At 38.9% G+C, this 16903-nt stretch overlaps 1 protein-coding gene across 1 annotated transcript in view; it reads right to left on the bottom strand.

Moving 5' to 3' along the window:
* Positions 1 to 16903, bottom strand: part of STK39 (serine threonine kinase 39) — a 431767-nt gene that overhangs the window by 62287 nt on the left and 352577 nt on the right. The window contains exon 16 of the mRNA XM_006879325.1: positions 12593 to 12661. Coding sequence (XP_006879387.1) covers positions 12593 to 12661 — 69 coding nt within the window. The remainder of the gene's footprint in view (positions 1 to 12592; positions 12662 to 16903) is intronic.

Genomic DNA, 16903 nt, shown 5'->3' with positions numbered 1-16903 from the left:
AGCCAAACCTCCTTCTAGAAGCATTATCCTTGTGAGCATCAAGGCTTCTTGTGATACTTTGCTTCTTGGGCAGGAGGCGTGCAAGAGTCAGCAAGGCTGACATGGTAAACATTTCTGACAAAGTGGTTTGAGGACTCTGGGATGCTTTATGCCAGAGGAGTATCTGCTTTGATAGGCTAAGAACTATTTCACCTTCAGACATTTGGAATGAAGTGATATTTCAGATTATGGCAAGAAGATTAAGCTGTTATATTTAATTATTGCTAATTAAACATAGACAGAGTCCCTGCTCAGAGTCATTTTAAATGCAGAGCTTTGCATTTTTACATTAAAAAACCCCACTGTTGGAAAAAACCACTTTAGAAATTAATTTCATATACACATTTCTTACCTAATAAAATTAAAAAGTCAATTTTTTTAAATTGTAAGAGCTCCAGCAAGTCTACCATGCCAGTGGTTGAGAAGCTAACATTCATCAGAAGAATCTATAACATTTTTATATTTCCTAAGAGAATTCTTGTTCAAAATATGTCCTCTAGCCTATATTTACCTTTCTACTAAATGGTAAATTTTCATTGTATCCCCATTCTCACCTTTTCACTCAGTTCCATTGACAACTATAAGAATTAAAAGCAAAACAGTGTGAAGAATATGAGGCATTAATAGCCAACCCAAGGGAAAGAAAGCAAAGTCAGTGTGTAAGCAATTCGGAAGCCCTTCCCTGCCCTCTGACCCTGTGTATCACAGACAGATGAAAAGGTGCAGAGATCTGACAGAGGAGTGCTGACCCCAGATCCATCCACTGAATGAAGAAACCAGTCAAGAGCATTTCGGATTTCTAAAGACTCAGCCAACTATTACAAAATGGTAAATCTCAGAATCTGTTATAAATTAGCCCTTCTGGGAAGTCTATTACTAAAAGGATGCTTTGAGTCTGATGGGCTCATTTTAAGTTAACAAACTGCTCACGGCTGCCTCAGTTCTCTAAGGTGGAGATTGGAGCATTTTACTCTTCAAAGATTAGGTGAAAAAGAATCTTCCTTCCAAGTACCACAGGAAAGCCACACAGTGCTGTGAGCAGATGTGGCGTAGGCAGAGCCAGGCCCATCATGTTCTACATGTAGCTATTCAAACTCCTTCCTGACTGACAAGTCCTCCTGCATGGGGCTATGACAAATCCTGTGTGTGGAATCCTACTGGAAAACCTGACATTTATGCACCATAGTGGGTGCTAAAAATGTTAGTGCAACAAGAAAATTGGGCATAAATGTCAAAGATAATATAAAGAGACTGCATGCTTTACAAAAACTAGAAATCTTTTGTTCTCAGACCAGTCAAGGTTTCTCACTGTCTTAATATAAATTTGGGGTTAAAGCATTGTTATGTAATTTTTTTGGTTCTAAACTTATTAACCTATGGCTAACTTAGCAACCTATGGTTGCTGGGTGGATTTGAACCATTCATCTTAACTAGTAAGTTTAGTATTTTAACTATTGCACGCAGCACTCCTTTGCACAGATTAAGACCTAGATATTCTTAGGGTAAAGTTGGTAAGAAGGTCCCCTTGCTTTTAGGTCTGGCAACCAAATATAAGACACAGGATCACATTTCACATTATAATTTGTTATGAAACCAAAGATACTAGTAACAAACTTAAAATTTTGATAAGGTCTGGAAAAATATTAAACTATGTTTCTTGGTTTGAAACTTTTTTAAAAAAATTAATTGGGTAAACAAGAGGCTCACTTCTGTTACATAACTCTAAAGTTGGAGGATCTTTTATCTCACCCAATGCAGTAAAAATATTGCACAGACTATAAAAATCCATCTTCTGAAGAAAAAAAAAGAGATTTCATTTGAAATGAGTTGTTATTAGGTGCTACTAAATAGGCTACAACTCACAGCAACCTTTTGTACAATAAAACCTAATCCTGTGTCATCGTTACAGTCTCTGCTGTGCTTAACCCCATTGTTGCAATCACCATGCCAAAAGATCATACTGGGGAGATGGGTAGACTTGTTATTAGTAAGTAGCCTGCATACATTCATGTGTGAATATGTTAGTACAAACACAGAGAGCTTACAGACTAAGCTGTTCAATCTACTCAGAGGAAATGTTCAGCTAATGATTGATTTAATGGAAATACTAAGCCACACACTGATAAATATGAGAACCATGTGGATTATTGATAGATTAGGTTTTCTGCATCAGAGTCAATATAGTTAACACCAAAAAGGCTTTGTTGTTGCAAGCTGAAACTAGCAATCTGGGGTTCAATCAATTCCAATGCTGAAAAAATTTGACTGGATTGATTTTAATCTTCTTCATAATCTGATTCTAGAATTCAGAGGCAGGTTAACATAAACAAGAAATTTTAAAGTACTTGAGAAAAGATTTCAGCAAACAGATATCTAAATCTGGAAAGCCCTTGTTTCATGAATGTAAAACTGAGGACAGATTTTTAACTAGAGTCTAGCTGTACCAATGGTTTTAAAGATGATACACAGCTCCTAACTAAATAAAAAGTGACAAAGTTAATTGGAAAATCAGAGCTTGCAGTGAGGCTTATTGCTGCACTAATTCATAATCATGTAATTCAGAAACTAAGAACATCTTTGGGGGAATTACAGATGTTATTTTATGCTAAAATTTCACACAAGTAACAGATGCCCACATTTCTGAAGGATAGTTTTGGTTGGTTTACTTTTTTTTAATGAATGATAGTTTTAAATCACTCCTTTCCCCTCCCAAAACTCAGAAATTCTTTATAAACAGCAGTGAAGGTTGGTCAGCCAATCATCAACAGTGAACATTTTATGTAAGGATATACAGATAACTAAACACGGAGAAAAGAGAAGCCTGGTGGTATGGGGGTTAAAACACTCAACTTCTACCTGAGATGTTGGCAGTTCAAACTCACCAGATGCTCCATAGGAGCAAAATAAAGGATGAGAGCCATGGAAAGTCCCTAGGATGTTCTACTCTGACCTACAGTGGGGCTGAGAGCTGGAATCACTTCAATGGCAGTGTCTTTGCTTTTTCTGGTTTGAAGTACAGTGAGCGATCTGGCAGATGATTCAGTCATGTGAGTGAGCACTGCATACTCACTCAGCTTTTCATTTAGAATGCTAGGAAAATCTTTTCTATAGCGTTTTCTTGAATTTTGGGGGCAGGGAAAGTATGACGACCAGATTATGAAAAATTATGCTCTGCTATAAACTAAAAAAACCTCAAACTTATTCCTTCTAAGTCAGAACTGACTCATAGCTGACCCTCCAGTTGGTTTTCAGAGGCTATAAATCTCACCAGCAGAGACTTCCCATCTTTCCATCTGAGGAGTAACAGCAGTATTCGAACTGCCTGTCTCTAGATTGGCAATGCAACGCCTTACTTCAATCTGTCTTCCTATTGCAACTACATAATGGGGGGGGGAGGGGGAATTAGCCCTCGGGTATGCTATTAAATCAATTTGGAGAAAGTGTGTGTTTATGTGTGTAGGCAACACGTGGACATGTGAATGAGTCTCTGTGTGCATGCGTATGTATATGTTCTGTACATTTATTCAGGTCTGTTTCTCAGCAGCCCCAGAGCAAACCACACTGTGATTCTACTACATCTCCAAAGGTATCGACTGCTGAATATTTAAATTCATCTCTAAATGGTAGTCAGGTCAGAGCAGAAATAGGTTCATGATGGATAAATGCCCAATTTACAGCACAGAACAGTAACAACAAAGGGGAAGCACTATAATATCTTGTGGTAAGTAAATCTGTTGTTGTTGTTGTTATGTGCCGTCGAGTCACTTGCTATTTATAGTGACCCTAGTACAACAGCCCTAAACTTTGCTCTGTTCTGTGTCAATTTTTTAGAAAGAAAAAAAGGAGACTCTTGTTGGAGGGTAGAGGGAAAGGATCAATTACAGTGATTACTCCTTCATTTTGAGAGGGTTCAACAGTATTGCACTATTCAAATGACCAAATCAAGCAAAATGGGATTAAACGGGGCAAATGAAATGAAATATATTCAACATACTTATCAAGTGTCTATTTGTATCAAAGGTTGTTGGAGATCAATAAACTGATGACAGACTTTGCCCAAAAGGTACCTTCAGTCTCTATAAAATGTAGGAGATACAACTGGACGTACGGCAGAATGAAGCCACAGAGGTGGGGACAGTAGGGTTCTCCCACAGGCTAGATAGGAAAATATGTCTTCCAGGTTCTGGAAGTGTTAAGTCTGCTATGTGAGAAGACTCCATGAAGACCAGATGGCAGACAAGTTTTACATGTGGTTCTTCATATGCGTAAAAAGGAGTATTCTAGGTGTAAGAACTGCTCAGAGTCCAGTGGGAGACTGATGAAAACACACAGAGCTAATGTTAGCTTCCACTTCAGTGGCAACTTAGTCAGTGAAGCTCAACATTCTCTCAGAAGAAAACAAAACGAGCAAGTGCAGAAATAGCCCCCTTCCTGGAAAATGGAAATTCAAACATCTGCCTCTAAATCTCACTTAAAGGAAATAGACAAGTGTTTTAACAAAACCCAGAGGAAGTGGTGGAAGAAAATCATAGCAGAGGCAGGCAGTAGGCACTTGCCTGGAAGCAGCCTTCCAACCAGCTTTTTCCTCCCACCCTCACTCACAGGTCCACTGGCTTCTGCCAGGACCTTGAAGGCCAGAGTGTGGCAGCTTTGCAGGTGCAGGTACTAAGGGGTTGAGGCAATGGTCCAGCTAAACACACATATACATAGGTGTTCCTGCCTCCCATTGCTGAAGCCTAAAAACCACTGATGAGAGAATCTAAAGTATCATGTATCACAAGATCTAAACAGAGCTCAGAAAGTTTGTTTTCATCTTCATAAAAGATACCAGTACAATACAGATCATTCAGTTATTTGCCATTGAGTTGGAAATGACTCAGAGCTGAACCTCTAGCAGGTTTCAGAGGCTGTAAAAAAACATGGAAGATTTCTCATTATTCTCTCACAGAAACACTGGTGGATTTGAACCACTTACCTTTGAGTTGGCAGTGTAACTCCTTTCCCATTAGTCTACCAGAGCTCCCTACTGCACATAGTGCATACACAGTACATATGCCCCCCCGTCCCCCATATCCCCATGCATGCATGCAAAGCCAAAACAAAACAAAACAAAACAAAAACTTCCCAGAGGCTATTTTTTCAGCCAGGCAGCAAAGGAAATCAGTTTCTAACCAGCCTTCTAATTAGTCATGCTCAGGATCCCTCTTTGAAACAATATAAAAACTCAGATCTGGTCAGCTTCCACCCATCAGCCAGCACAGGCAGGCAAGATAAGCAGATTTTCAGATGCCTATCACTTCGCCTTTCTTTCATCTAGCAAAGTGAACATTTTTCCCTCCCCTGCAAACTAACATTTTTCCAGGATTTCTCGCAATCTGATCAGTTTCCAATTACACGAGCCTAAAAGTGTTTCCTATTTCTTGCCTATGGTTGTGAGTGCTGCATTTAAGCACAACTCAAGTAGGTTTATTATTTCAGCCTACAACACTGCATTTAATGTCTGCTTTGCTCTGTCTCTACAAAAAAGCAATCACTCCATGTAGTTACACCCGTCCTTCTTCCATCCAAATTCTGCTCTGGAGAGGCTCTCACTCCAAAGGCAGATTAACTCAGAAGATAGATAGGGACCATTTTTCTTTTGCTACTATTACAGTTAAAATAAACATTTTTACTCTATAACATAAGCAATTGGTTTTCCCCCAGTTTCCTCATGTTGCTGTGAGCACTTATTCAAAAGAAAAAAGGGAAAACTTCTAATGAGAAAATAAAATATACTTTTCATTATTTTAATGCTAGCTGTCAATGACTAAGGAGAAGGAGAATTGATGCCTTTGAGCTGTGCTGTTGGAGAAGAGTACTGAGGCTACCATGGACTGCTAGAAAAACAAGCAGATTCATCCTGGAGAGGGTTCCTCGGAGGCAAGGATTCTAAGGCTCCATCTAACATACTTTGGACATGTTGTTAAGGAGAGACCAGTCCTTGGAGAGGGACATCAGGCTTGGGAGGGTGGAGGGACAGTGCAGGAGGAGAAGGCCCTCTATGAGGTAGATTGATTCAGTGACTGGGATAATCGGGATGGGTGTATCGGAAACGGTGCGATTGGCACAGGACAGAGTAGAGTTTAGGGCTCTTGTACATTGTGTCGCTATGAGTCGCAAGCGACTCAACGGCACCTAACAACAGCAACAATTTTAGATTACAGAAACTGAAAAGTATCCACCTAAAAATTCATTCAAATCTCTATGTGTCATTGTTGTAAAACAGACATGTAGAGTCTTCATCGGGTAAGCCTGTTTCATAGTCACCCATTCATTGCTGTGAGTCAGAACCATAGGGGACTGACTCTCTAGCGTGCTTTCAGAGGCTGTACATCACATGGAAGGAGAATGCCCATCTTTCTCCTGTGGAGCAGCAGGTCGATCTGAACCACTTGTCTTTGAGTTGTCAGCACAATATCTTACTCACTAGGCCACCAGAGCTCAAGCTTGATTTTTTTTTGTTTTTAGGTTTGGTTTTTCTAATTTCTTATTAGCAAATATTGTTTTAATTTCTCCACTTTCCATGTAAGAGCCTGAAATCTATCATCCAAAACAGCCTTTGTTTCAAAAGCAACTGGCAGAAATTTATGTATGTAAAGATGGAGTTTGTTTCTTTTTAATAAATATTTACTTAGTGCCTACAATATAATATAATCAGTTTTGGGGACTGGAAACATGTTGTTGTTATTAGGTATTGGTGAATCAGTTGTGACTAGAAGTGATCCCATGTATAATAGACAAAAATCTTGGCTGGTCCTGCACCATCTCCACAACTCTGCCTGTGGCTAAGCCCATTGTTCCAGCCGCTGTATCAATCCAGCTCACTGAAGGTCTTCCTTTCTTGTGCTGATCCTTGACTTTACCAAGGATGATGTTCTTCTCAAGACTAGTCAATCCCGATAACACATTCAAAGTATGTGAGATGTAGTTGTACTACCCTAGCTTCTAAGGAGCATTCTGGCTGTATTTACTCCTAGACAGATTAGTTGGTTCCTCTGGCGCCTATGATATATTCAACACTCCTTGACAACACTGTAATTCAAAGGCATAGCCGTTAAAAAAGCATAAAAATTCTGGCCTTCAATAAACTTATGTTCAAGGGGTAAAGCTATATAATTAACAAAATAAATAAATGGGACAGGCCTATTACTTGGGGAGAAAGTAGATGGGATCATAAAATAAGGAAGAAGTTAGGTGGCTAGGGTTGGACTATAATTTTAATTTGCTTGAGTAGACCCCTTGTTGTTGTTGTGTGCTGTTCAGTCTGAGTGGACTCACAGCTGACCCTCCAGGTTTTCAGAGGCAGTAAATCGCACGGGAGGAGGCTGTGGTCATCCTTCTCCGGTGGAACAGCTGATGGGTTCAAACTGTGTGCCTTTGAAGAAGGTAAAACATAAACACACGTCTAAAATAATAGATAGCCAGTGTTTCTGAAGCGAAGTGGATAGAAGGGAGCAAATCTGGTGAGAACAGAAGCTAAGAGGTGAGGTGTAAAAAACGAGACAGATCGTGTAGGAAATAACAGGCCATTGAGAAGTCTGTGTGATGGAAAGCTATCAGAATATTTTGAGTAAAATATTAATGTAATCTGGCTTACTTTTAAAAACTAAGATATAATTCACATATAACAAAAGTCACTCTAACGCTATTCATTAAATAGTTGTCAGTTGCTTAGCATCACTCTGACAAGTCTAGAGTATGTGCACGATCCTCTAGAAGAATCCTATACTCCAAAGCAGTCATTCCCCTTTCTCTATTCCTCCATCACTTGGTAAGAACTAATTTACATTCAATGGATTTGCTCACTGTGGACATTTCATACATCCGATTTACTTTTACCCAGCTCTCCCTCAATGCTGAGAAAAGACTAACAGAGGGGCAAGAAGCAGGTGACCAGTTATGATACAATAATACTAATTCAACTGAAAGTTAAAAGGGGCTTGGAATAGGATGGTAGGAGAAGCAGCAAATTATGACCAGATTTTGTATACATTCTAACAGACTATCTATGGGGTAGTAGAGAGAAAGAAAAGTCAAAGACCACTCCAAGGTTTGGGCTCAGGCCAAAAATGCCAAGCATTTTAGCCTAAATACGTGAAATCTGAGTAACACTGACTCAAAAGTGCAAGACATCTGGCTGTGCTTTCTTCAAACACTAAGGATCAGATTTTAGAGGTGCTAAATCTGAGATCTAGATATTTACGAAAACATGCAACATAAAGGAGTGGGGTAGTAGTTATGGAAATCAGAGGAGTCTAGGCCAGAGGTACAAACTGGAGAGTTAATGAATGGAAGATGCATGCTTACTATTGTGAGATTAAATGGGAACCTCAAGAATGATTATAGAAAAACAAGTGCCAGTGGAAAAAGCCCTTGGGCATAGCGGTTATGATTACACCAGAGAACTGATGAAAATAAGCGACAAAGGCTAGAAGGAGGCAGCGGCACCAGGAAGGAAGGAGAAGCAAAATGAAGAATCCTTAAAGGCAACAGAAGTAAGTTATCACAGGGGAAGACAAGGCCAACTGCCCAAAGTGCTGGTAAGAAGTTCAGTAAGACGAGGACCAAGAATTAGTAACTAGATTTAGAAAGAGAACAGGCGCTTTTTTACTCACGCCTTGTACCCAACTCCCTTGCTCACTACCCTCCAGCCACACCTGCCTTGACATGTGGCATTCCATCCGACTTTTCATGATACACATCTGAAAATAACAGTTTGAATGAAACTATACTCCCACTCTCATGCTGATTCGAGTAGGATCAGAGATTGTGGCAGGATATCTTTATTCTTTCAATAAACATAGCTGGTATCGTTGTGAGGCATCAGAGAGAGAAGGCTATAACGAGAAGTGTGGTCAAGAGAGGGCTTTAGAAGATAAAAAAATAGAAATACATTTGAATGTTGATGGACCATGGCTAGATAAAAAGGGAGAGTACAGACAATAGCTGGACTGTTTAGAAAGAACAGAATCAAACACTTTATCTGTTTGTCATGTGGTCAATCCTTACAACATAAAACAACATCTACTGAAGAGGGAAAACAAGGGCAAACCTTTTCGAGAAGACATGAGAACAACCATCATTAAAAATTATCTAGACTCCATAGTTTCTCCCCCTCTCTACCCTCAGGCCCTCATCTTTCCTCCCTTCCCCCTTTGGACTTTTATACCTAACTAGCTATCCTATTTTAACAACAAAAGTCTCATGCAGTATTTGTCCTTATGGGACTAAGTTCACTCACTATAATATATATGAATTTTGTATGCAAACCAATAAAAAATAAAAAATAAATCTGAAAAAATAATCTAAATTTACTTCTCAAGACTGAAGATACTGGACAAATTGTATACACTGTCAGGGTCAGGGATGAGCTCTGGGCTTCAAGTCACAAGAACCAATTTCAAGTGACACTGACAGGTCTTTTGATGCCAATATTCTGTCCAAAGTAGTTTAAAACAACTTTCTGTCTCTATCTCATAAAATCCACGTGTTGATGACAGGAAATAGGATAAGGCTATTTGTAAATGCTTCTGTGTGATGTGCATGTGAACCACTCACTGTCAGTTCTGCTTCCTAAAGATGGGTGCTCACACGCATGGTCTTACTCCACCATGCTACACATCTTAATACTGACGCTCTCAAAAGCAAAAAGCAAGGCAACATAAGACATTTTTAAAGGGTAATCATCAAGGCACAGGAAAACAGAACTTTCTGATTAGCAAGTATGTTTAAAATGTAGTCAACAAGTTGTATATTAACTATAACTTAATTTCTTGTTTAGAAGAATTCAGTGACCAAAACAAACAAACAAACAAACAAACAATCTAAAGTTTAGATTCAACTGGGCTAAGGAGAAAAAATAAGTACACTAAATATGGCCTGAGGCATGAGGCAAGACCATGGTCAGCCCAAGGTGTGGCCCAGCATCTTCACAGGATTCTCATTCTCCACACTCTCGGCCACCTGCCATGATCAGCTCAAATCAAAGCATTATTTGATCTTAACACTTTTTACTGGTGTTTAAAAAATGATTATTTCCACTCTACTAATGACTTAACTTTTAATTCTAGCTGTTTACTACATGGGCCACAATGTTTTTTAAGGAAAATATATGCTGAGCTATCTAGCTATTAACATTTCTCTTTATTTCACCGGTGTGGGTTTTTTTTTGTCTAATAAGGATAAGAATATTTACCCTCTTCAGAAAGCTTAAAATAAATACTGAGGGGAAACTTGATGTAGACAATAAAGTTGAATGGACCTTCTTTCTGTCTATCCTTCCTTCACATAAGATGAAAAAACTTTGGTAATGACCTAGCTGGCCATAAGATCGCACAACTTTTTAAAGGCAAGTTAGAAAGAATCTTTAAGAATATTTGATGATTCACAGGGGAAATGCAAACATACTCCCCACTTGGAAATCAACTTCCTTGTAAAATCAAAGTATATATGCTACATATTAATTAATAAGAAGCAGAACTCATTTTTCTTACTTACAAATATATCTCTGTATCATTGCACTTAAGACATTATTCATGTATAAATGACTTGTCAGACTCTTAATCTTCTACTATAAACCTAGTTACTCTTACTGAAATAATTCACGTTATAACAATAACATTACAGAATTTCTGGAAACACATTATGTTTAAATGTGTGCATATCTCTTTAAGTGGCCCTTGCAGTCACATCCTTCAGCACTATTGAAAAAGAATTTATTACAAACAAGTGAGGAGTTTTTAAATTATAATGTGTCATTCATAGGGAGTTTGTTAATTTCAACATTGATTTAGGTGTGCCTATTTTGAAATATTATAATAATATACATTCTTCTTATTATGAGAATGATACTGTAACAGTGTCATTAATATATCATAGCTATAATTAACATTATGACATAATGTTAACTAGTCTTCATTACTAGGGGAATCATTATGCATATCCAGTAGTAGAATGCATGAAAAAAGTCTTTATAAACTCAGAAGATGCTGAGGTGTGGTGCTTTATTCTGAGAAGCTCTAGAACACATTCTCTTAGATGATTTTCAACTGCCTTTTAGAACCTCTCTGCTGCCCCTGTCAGAAGCATTTCTTGTTCCTTTCAATATGTTCACATATAGCAGGTTCCTTCTCTCCATGTTGATTTTAAAGCTGGCAGAAAGATTTATGGCCTATATTTATGGTTCTGTTTCTGCTACAACCCAACCTCATAAAGCCAGACAAACCACTGAGCCTCTGGAGTACTCTGAGTCCTCTCCAATCAAAGAACTGGAGTGAATGATCTTTAGGGCCCTGTACTATCATGTATATTGCTCAATATGACTTCTGGAGCCTTTCAATTTGATATTCACCATATGGTTGGACAGGATTAAATAAATGGGAGGTGTCTCAGGCCACACAAAGGAGACTGGACAGTCTGCTCATAATGGAAATAAAATAAACAGCACCTTTCATGTGGGGGTTTGCAAATAATGTGTGTAGATCATTAACAAGGGGAATGGTCATTTCTGCCATCCTGCCAGACCTAAACTGAGCAGGTTAGGGTACAGGACTCTCACTGTTATCAAGAAAGCAGCAGCAAAAAGTGCAGCATGATCCTGGGGCAGCAGTTCTGGTGGAAGCAGATGTGGTGGAGATGCAGCCTGGTGTGAGACACTGGATCTGCAGCCTCAAAGACCCAACTTTATTTAGGCTTGCCTTAGGCAGAGTGCGGAAAGAGGGCATGAAAGAACTCTGTAGCATTTCGGAGGTCTAAGGCGCATGCCAGAGCCCTGGCCTGAATTGTAACCTGTTATTTCATTAATAAATCCCATAATCACACATATTATCTTTGAGATCTATGTAGTTATTGCAACAGTAAGTGGTACCAGTATCAGAGCAGCAAGAGCTTTGGGAAGAAGGGCTGGTATTAGTTAGAAAGACAGATCATGGTGGAGGCAGATGGAGAGTAGGGCAGAGTTCAAAGATAGTATTTTGTGCTGCTGACATTGCAGAAGAGTATTCTTCCCCTTTTCAGAGTTAGTTAGGGTCAGATGCCCCCCCTCCCTATGCCAGCTGCACTGTGTTCACAGGTCTCAAACTTTAGAGGGAGATGAGTGAGCTAGGAAAACAAGTATCTGTATTTATTAAGGCTGAGTTCATAGAAAGAATAAGACACTCTAAGAAAGGACCTCTTGAGGTTCCGATAATTCTGCATGTGGAACTTAACACATCTTATCTTTCTCTATGTCATGGACTTTGGGGCTTGCAGCCACAGGTGCCATAGTTGAATTCCCCACCAAATAAATGATGGTGAGATAAATGAGACATACCTAAATAAAAAGGAAAAACTTTATCAAATGGAAAATTAAATGTGATTCTTAAGTGGACTTCTTTTTTACGATTAAAAGGATTGGGGGGGGTAAATTTTTCAAAACCCATAAGGTGATGTATTCCGTTATGAAAATTTCTGTTTCTAAATGCATTTCCATTTGATAAATCAACAAGATGATATTGCATACTAAAAGATGATTTACCTATAACTACATCATGACCATCGACCAAGCCAGCAGAGAAGAGCTCCTGAGAAACGCCATCTGCCGTATCTGTCCAAATGTGAAATGAATATGTATTAGTAACCATAAAATAAAACCCAACAACCCAGTGCAATGTAAAAGATATATTTTTTCATTTGCTAAAATCATCCACATGTGTTTTAATTCAACAATTCAGGGTCTATCAGGTGGAAAAAATAATTGGCCATGCACAATTTTAATTTTGCTATTTATTCAGCAGAATTTGCACAAATGGGTTTTTTTTTCTTCTCATTTTTGATAAACGAAGAAGCCTTTGCCCTTTGGTTGTCATATGAATTAACCTGCAAATGCACTTATAAAAGTTGGTTGTTTTTTCTTTCTTTAACCGTTTCCCTAGGACATGACTTTTCTTTCTTGCCAAGGTTAATTCTAGCCATCTTCAAACCTATTCCATCACTATCAGAGTTTATGCCAAAGGTTGAATGGGTAGCACTTGATACACCTTATACTGCAACAAATATTCTATGAGCTTGGTGGGCTATTAAAATGAGCTATTTAAACCTATGCTGTTAAGAAACTCCTTTAACATGACATTGATCATTTGATAGCAACAGATTCATTATCTTAGAAAATGTGGTTGAATAGAAGTAATGTAGTTTCTCAATGATAAGTGACAGGAGTTAGCAATCTCATAAAGACTGGAATGAACAGGCAGTGGCAAGTGAATACCGCTGAAATGACTTAATTGAAAGGTTATGAATGAGCATGAGAACACTGAGACATCTTTTAGAAGACTTTGTAAAGGGAAGTTGATAAATTGAAATGGACCCCAAAGAACCATCACAAACCTCTGTGCTTTAACAATGGAACTGGCTTGCTCCCCATGGTCTTTTGATATTCTTGTGAGTATAGAGAACTATAACTGAACAAAAGCAAAGCAGAACAGAATGCAAATGAAATACCCTGCATGACTCAGATGAAAGTCTGACATCAGTTTCTTCTAGAGTCAGTGAGCTGCTGAGGCAAACTAGCATCCAATGGAATAGAGGTTCATCATACCAAAGGGCTCCTTCAACACAGACAGGTTTCCTTGTCTAAGGTGTGCCTCAGACACTCTGTTAAGTGTGCAATACATATACGTGAGAATCTCTGTGTGTGCTCAGGGGATACACAATTATTGTTCCTAATTCTTGGACTGCGAAGGACTTAACCCAGTGACTGACACAACAACCACCCCATAAGTGGTATCTGTGAGGGTGACACATCATCCAAAGGTCATCTAAATTGTACTTTAAACCCTTGTGCATGCTTTTTCTTCTATTCATATGCTTCAATTTCTTAATTTTCAATAAATGCCCGAGGACCAACTGTATCACTTCCAGAGAAATTGTGATAGTCTGTCATTTTACTGATTCAATTTTATTATAAAGAAGAATACTAATACTATAAAGTAGGAAAGAAAGAGGAATGCTACTAAGCTATGCAAGGTTATGAATGAGCATGAGAACACTGAGACATCTTTTAGAAGACCTTGTAAAGGGAAGCTGATAAATTGAAATGTACCCCAAAGCTATGCAATTCCATACAATTTGATTTTATCTGGAATACTGTATTGCTAGAAGTTTGAGAAACATTTTTAAAATTAATATTTTTAAAATATCTTAGTGGTAATATGATCCTATAGCATAGTACCAAAGTCAATACCTCGATGAAAGACTCTTCAGAATGTGACTGGTTTTTTGTTTTGTTTTGTTTTTTTAAATGTATTATTTTTTGTGTTGTGTACCATTAAATCAAATCTGACTGGTACTGGAGGAGATTGCCCTTCCTTCTCCAGCAGAGCATCTGGTGGATTCAAACCATGTACCTCAGGGATTGCAGTGCACCTTCTTGCCACTAGGCCACCAGAGCTCCCCAGAATGTGACTGCTCTTTATAACATCTCAAAGAACATTCAGCGTCACTATCTCCATCTTCTTGAATGCCACTCAAATCACAGGAACAGATGTTAAACAAAAGTGCCTACCTAGCCACCTGACACAGAGTAGGTAGCCTTTATATTTTTATCGACTACTCATTTTTAAAGCATTTAAATGTGTTATCACTATCTTGCACATATCAACACAATCTTACACTTAAGTTATTATGTGCCATCGAGTCAGAACTAACTCATAGCTGACCCTCCAGAAGGTTTTCAGAGGCTGTACATCACATGGGAAGAGCATGTTCTTCTTACTCCTGAGCAACAACTGGTGGACTTGAACCAAATGTCTTTGGGTTGGCAGTGCAACTCCTTACCCACCTGGCTGCCAGGAGGAGGAGATCATTGAAAATTATCACAGGAGATAGTTGAAAATGGAATAATCAAACACCATCAAATTGAGGGTTTGCAACTGACACTCCCAAACAACTGAAGTATATAGTATTTCTGACTATGTTCAGTACTTTTAGAAGCCAGATGAGTCATATTACAATGGCAAATGGATCACCAAAATGAGAACATTTCCATGGTCACGTACGTTATCATTAAGTAGCCATTTTGTATTAATATAAGTCCGTTATCAGTAGTCATTTAGAACTGATACTTGGAGGTAACTATCTCTTTAACGTCCTTTGTTTTTCTTTAAGATGCTTAACATTCCTGATGTCAAAACAAGTTTAAAATCATACATTAATGTCCAATTTTTAGAGCATGTAACACTACGATAAAAATAAAGGACTTATGATGATGTACACTATTACTATGCATATTATGCCATAGGGTGCATCTACTACGCAAATATTTGTATATGTGGTGTGCATGTGTGTATTTACTGTGGATGATGGATGACTGAAATAGGCAGCATCAGTGGTCACAGAGGGATGGTGACATACACAGGGCATCTGCTATTAACCAGTCAGTGCACAGCTGCCGAGTGAAGGCTGGTGATCTCACCGGGAAGCCAACCAATGGAACAAAAGCAGGGGCCTTTAATCTAACAATGGCAAATGAGGCTGGCAGAACAACCACAACAGCCCAGCAATGTTGTTCGGGTCATCTTAGCCACATGAATCCCCACCTGGAAAATTCATTTTTTTCCCTTTTTTTTTTTTGTTAAAACCTTGTCAACTGCCATCGAGTTTTATTGCCATTGTCAATTTTAAACATTCAGATGGAAAACCTTAAAATAAATATCTGTTCTTCCAACTTACTATACCTGAAATATTTCTAATACAATTGCTAAATTTTGTCATAGCATTGTGACAAAGCATAGATTCTGAATAACTGTAACTGGCTTTGGTCAATTTCAGACACAAACTTTCATGTCAAAAGATGAAGGTCTTCATAATAGAAGATCAATTAGCAAACTTCTTAGGGTCCTTCTTGTGTACCTTTCTTGGTAAAGCAGACTTTCTATAATATTTTAATACAAATATACTACTGTTACATGCTGTGGAGCCTCCTCTCATAGCTGACCTCCTGTATGCAGGTTTTCAGAAGCTGAAATTGCACAGGAGATTATCCAGTGTAGCTCCTTACCTAGTAGGCCACCAGAGCTTCCTACAAATACACTGTTAGATACTGCCAAGTTGAGACCAGTTCATAGCTGACCCTCCACTGGGTTTTCAGAGGCAGTAAACAGCACACATATTTGACAGTACACAACATATCACGTGGGAGGAGACTGCGGAAGCTCCTCTCCCAGAGCAGCTGGTGGGTTAGGACCACATGCCTTTGGGTTGGTAGTGCAGCTCCTTACCACCAGGTTACCAAAGCACCCTCCAAACATACTGTTGTGCACTGCTGAGTCAGAATTGACCCCAAGCTGATCCTCCAGGCTGTTTTCAGAGGCAGTAAATCACGCAGGAGGAGATGGCCATCTTTCTCCCATGGAGCTGCTGTGGATTTGAATCACATTACCTTTGTGTTGGCAGCACAATGTCTTACCACTAAGCGACCAGAGCTCCCTACAAAGATACTGTTATTGCTGCTGTATGCTGGTGAGTCAGAACTGGCCCATGGCTGACCCTCCAATGGGTTATCAGAGGCAGCAAATCACATGGGAGAAGACTGCCCAGCTTTCTCCCACAGAGTAACTGGTGGGTTCAAACTGCATGCCTTTGGGATTGTAGCATAGCTCCTCACCACTAGGCTTCCAAAGCTCTCTTCCTACAATTATACTGCTGTTGTTGTGTATCATCAAATCAGAACTGACCAATAGCTGACCCTGTGGCAAATTTTTGAAGGCAGTTCATTGTACAAGAGGAGACTGCCCATCTTTTTCCCACAGAGTAACTGGTGGACTCGAACCACATGTTTTTGGGATTCTAG

This window comes from Elephantulus edwardii, unplaced genomic scaffold (assembly GCF_000299155.1).
Source record: "Elephantulus edwardii isolate Elephantulus edwardi_28Jun2011 unplaced genomic scaffold, EleEdw1.0 scaffold00003, whole genome shotgun sequence".
Classification (NCBI taxonomy): Eukaryota; Metazoa; Chordata; class Mammalia; order Macroscelidea; family Macroscelididae; genus Elephantulus; species Elephantulus edwardii.
The sequence above is the reverse complement of the archived record's forward strand: the minus strand, read 5'-3'. Positions and strand labels throughout refer to the sequence as shown.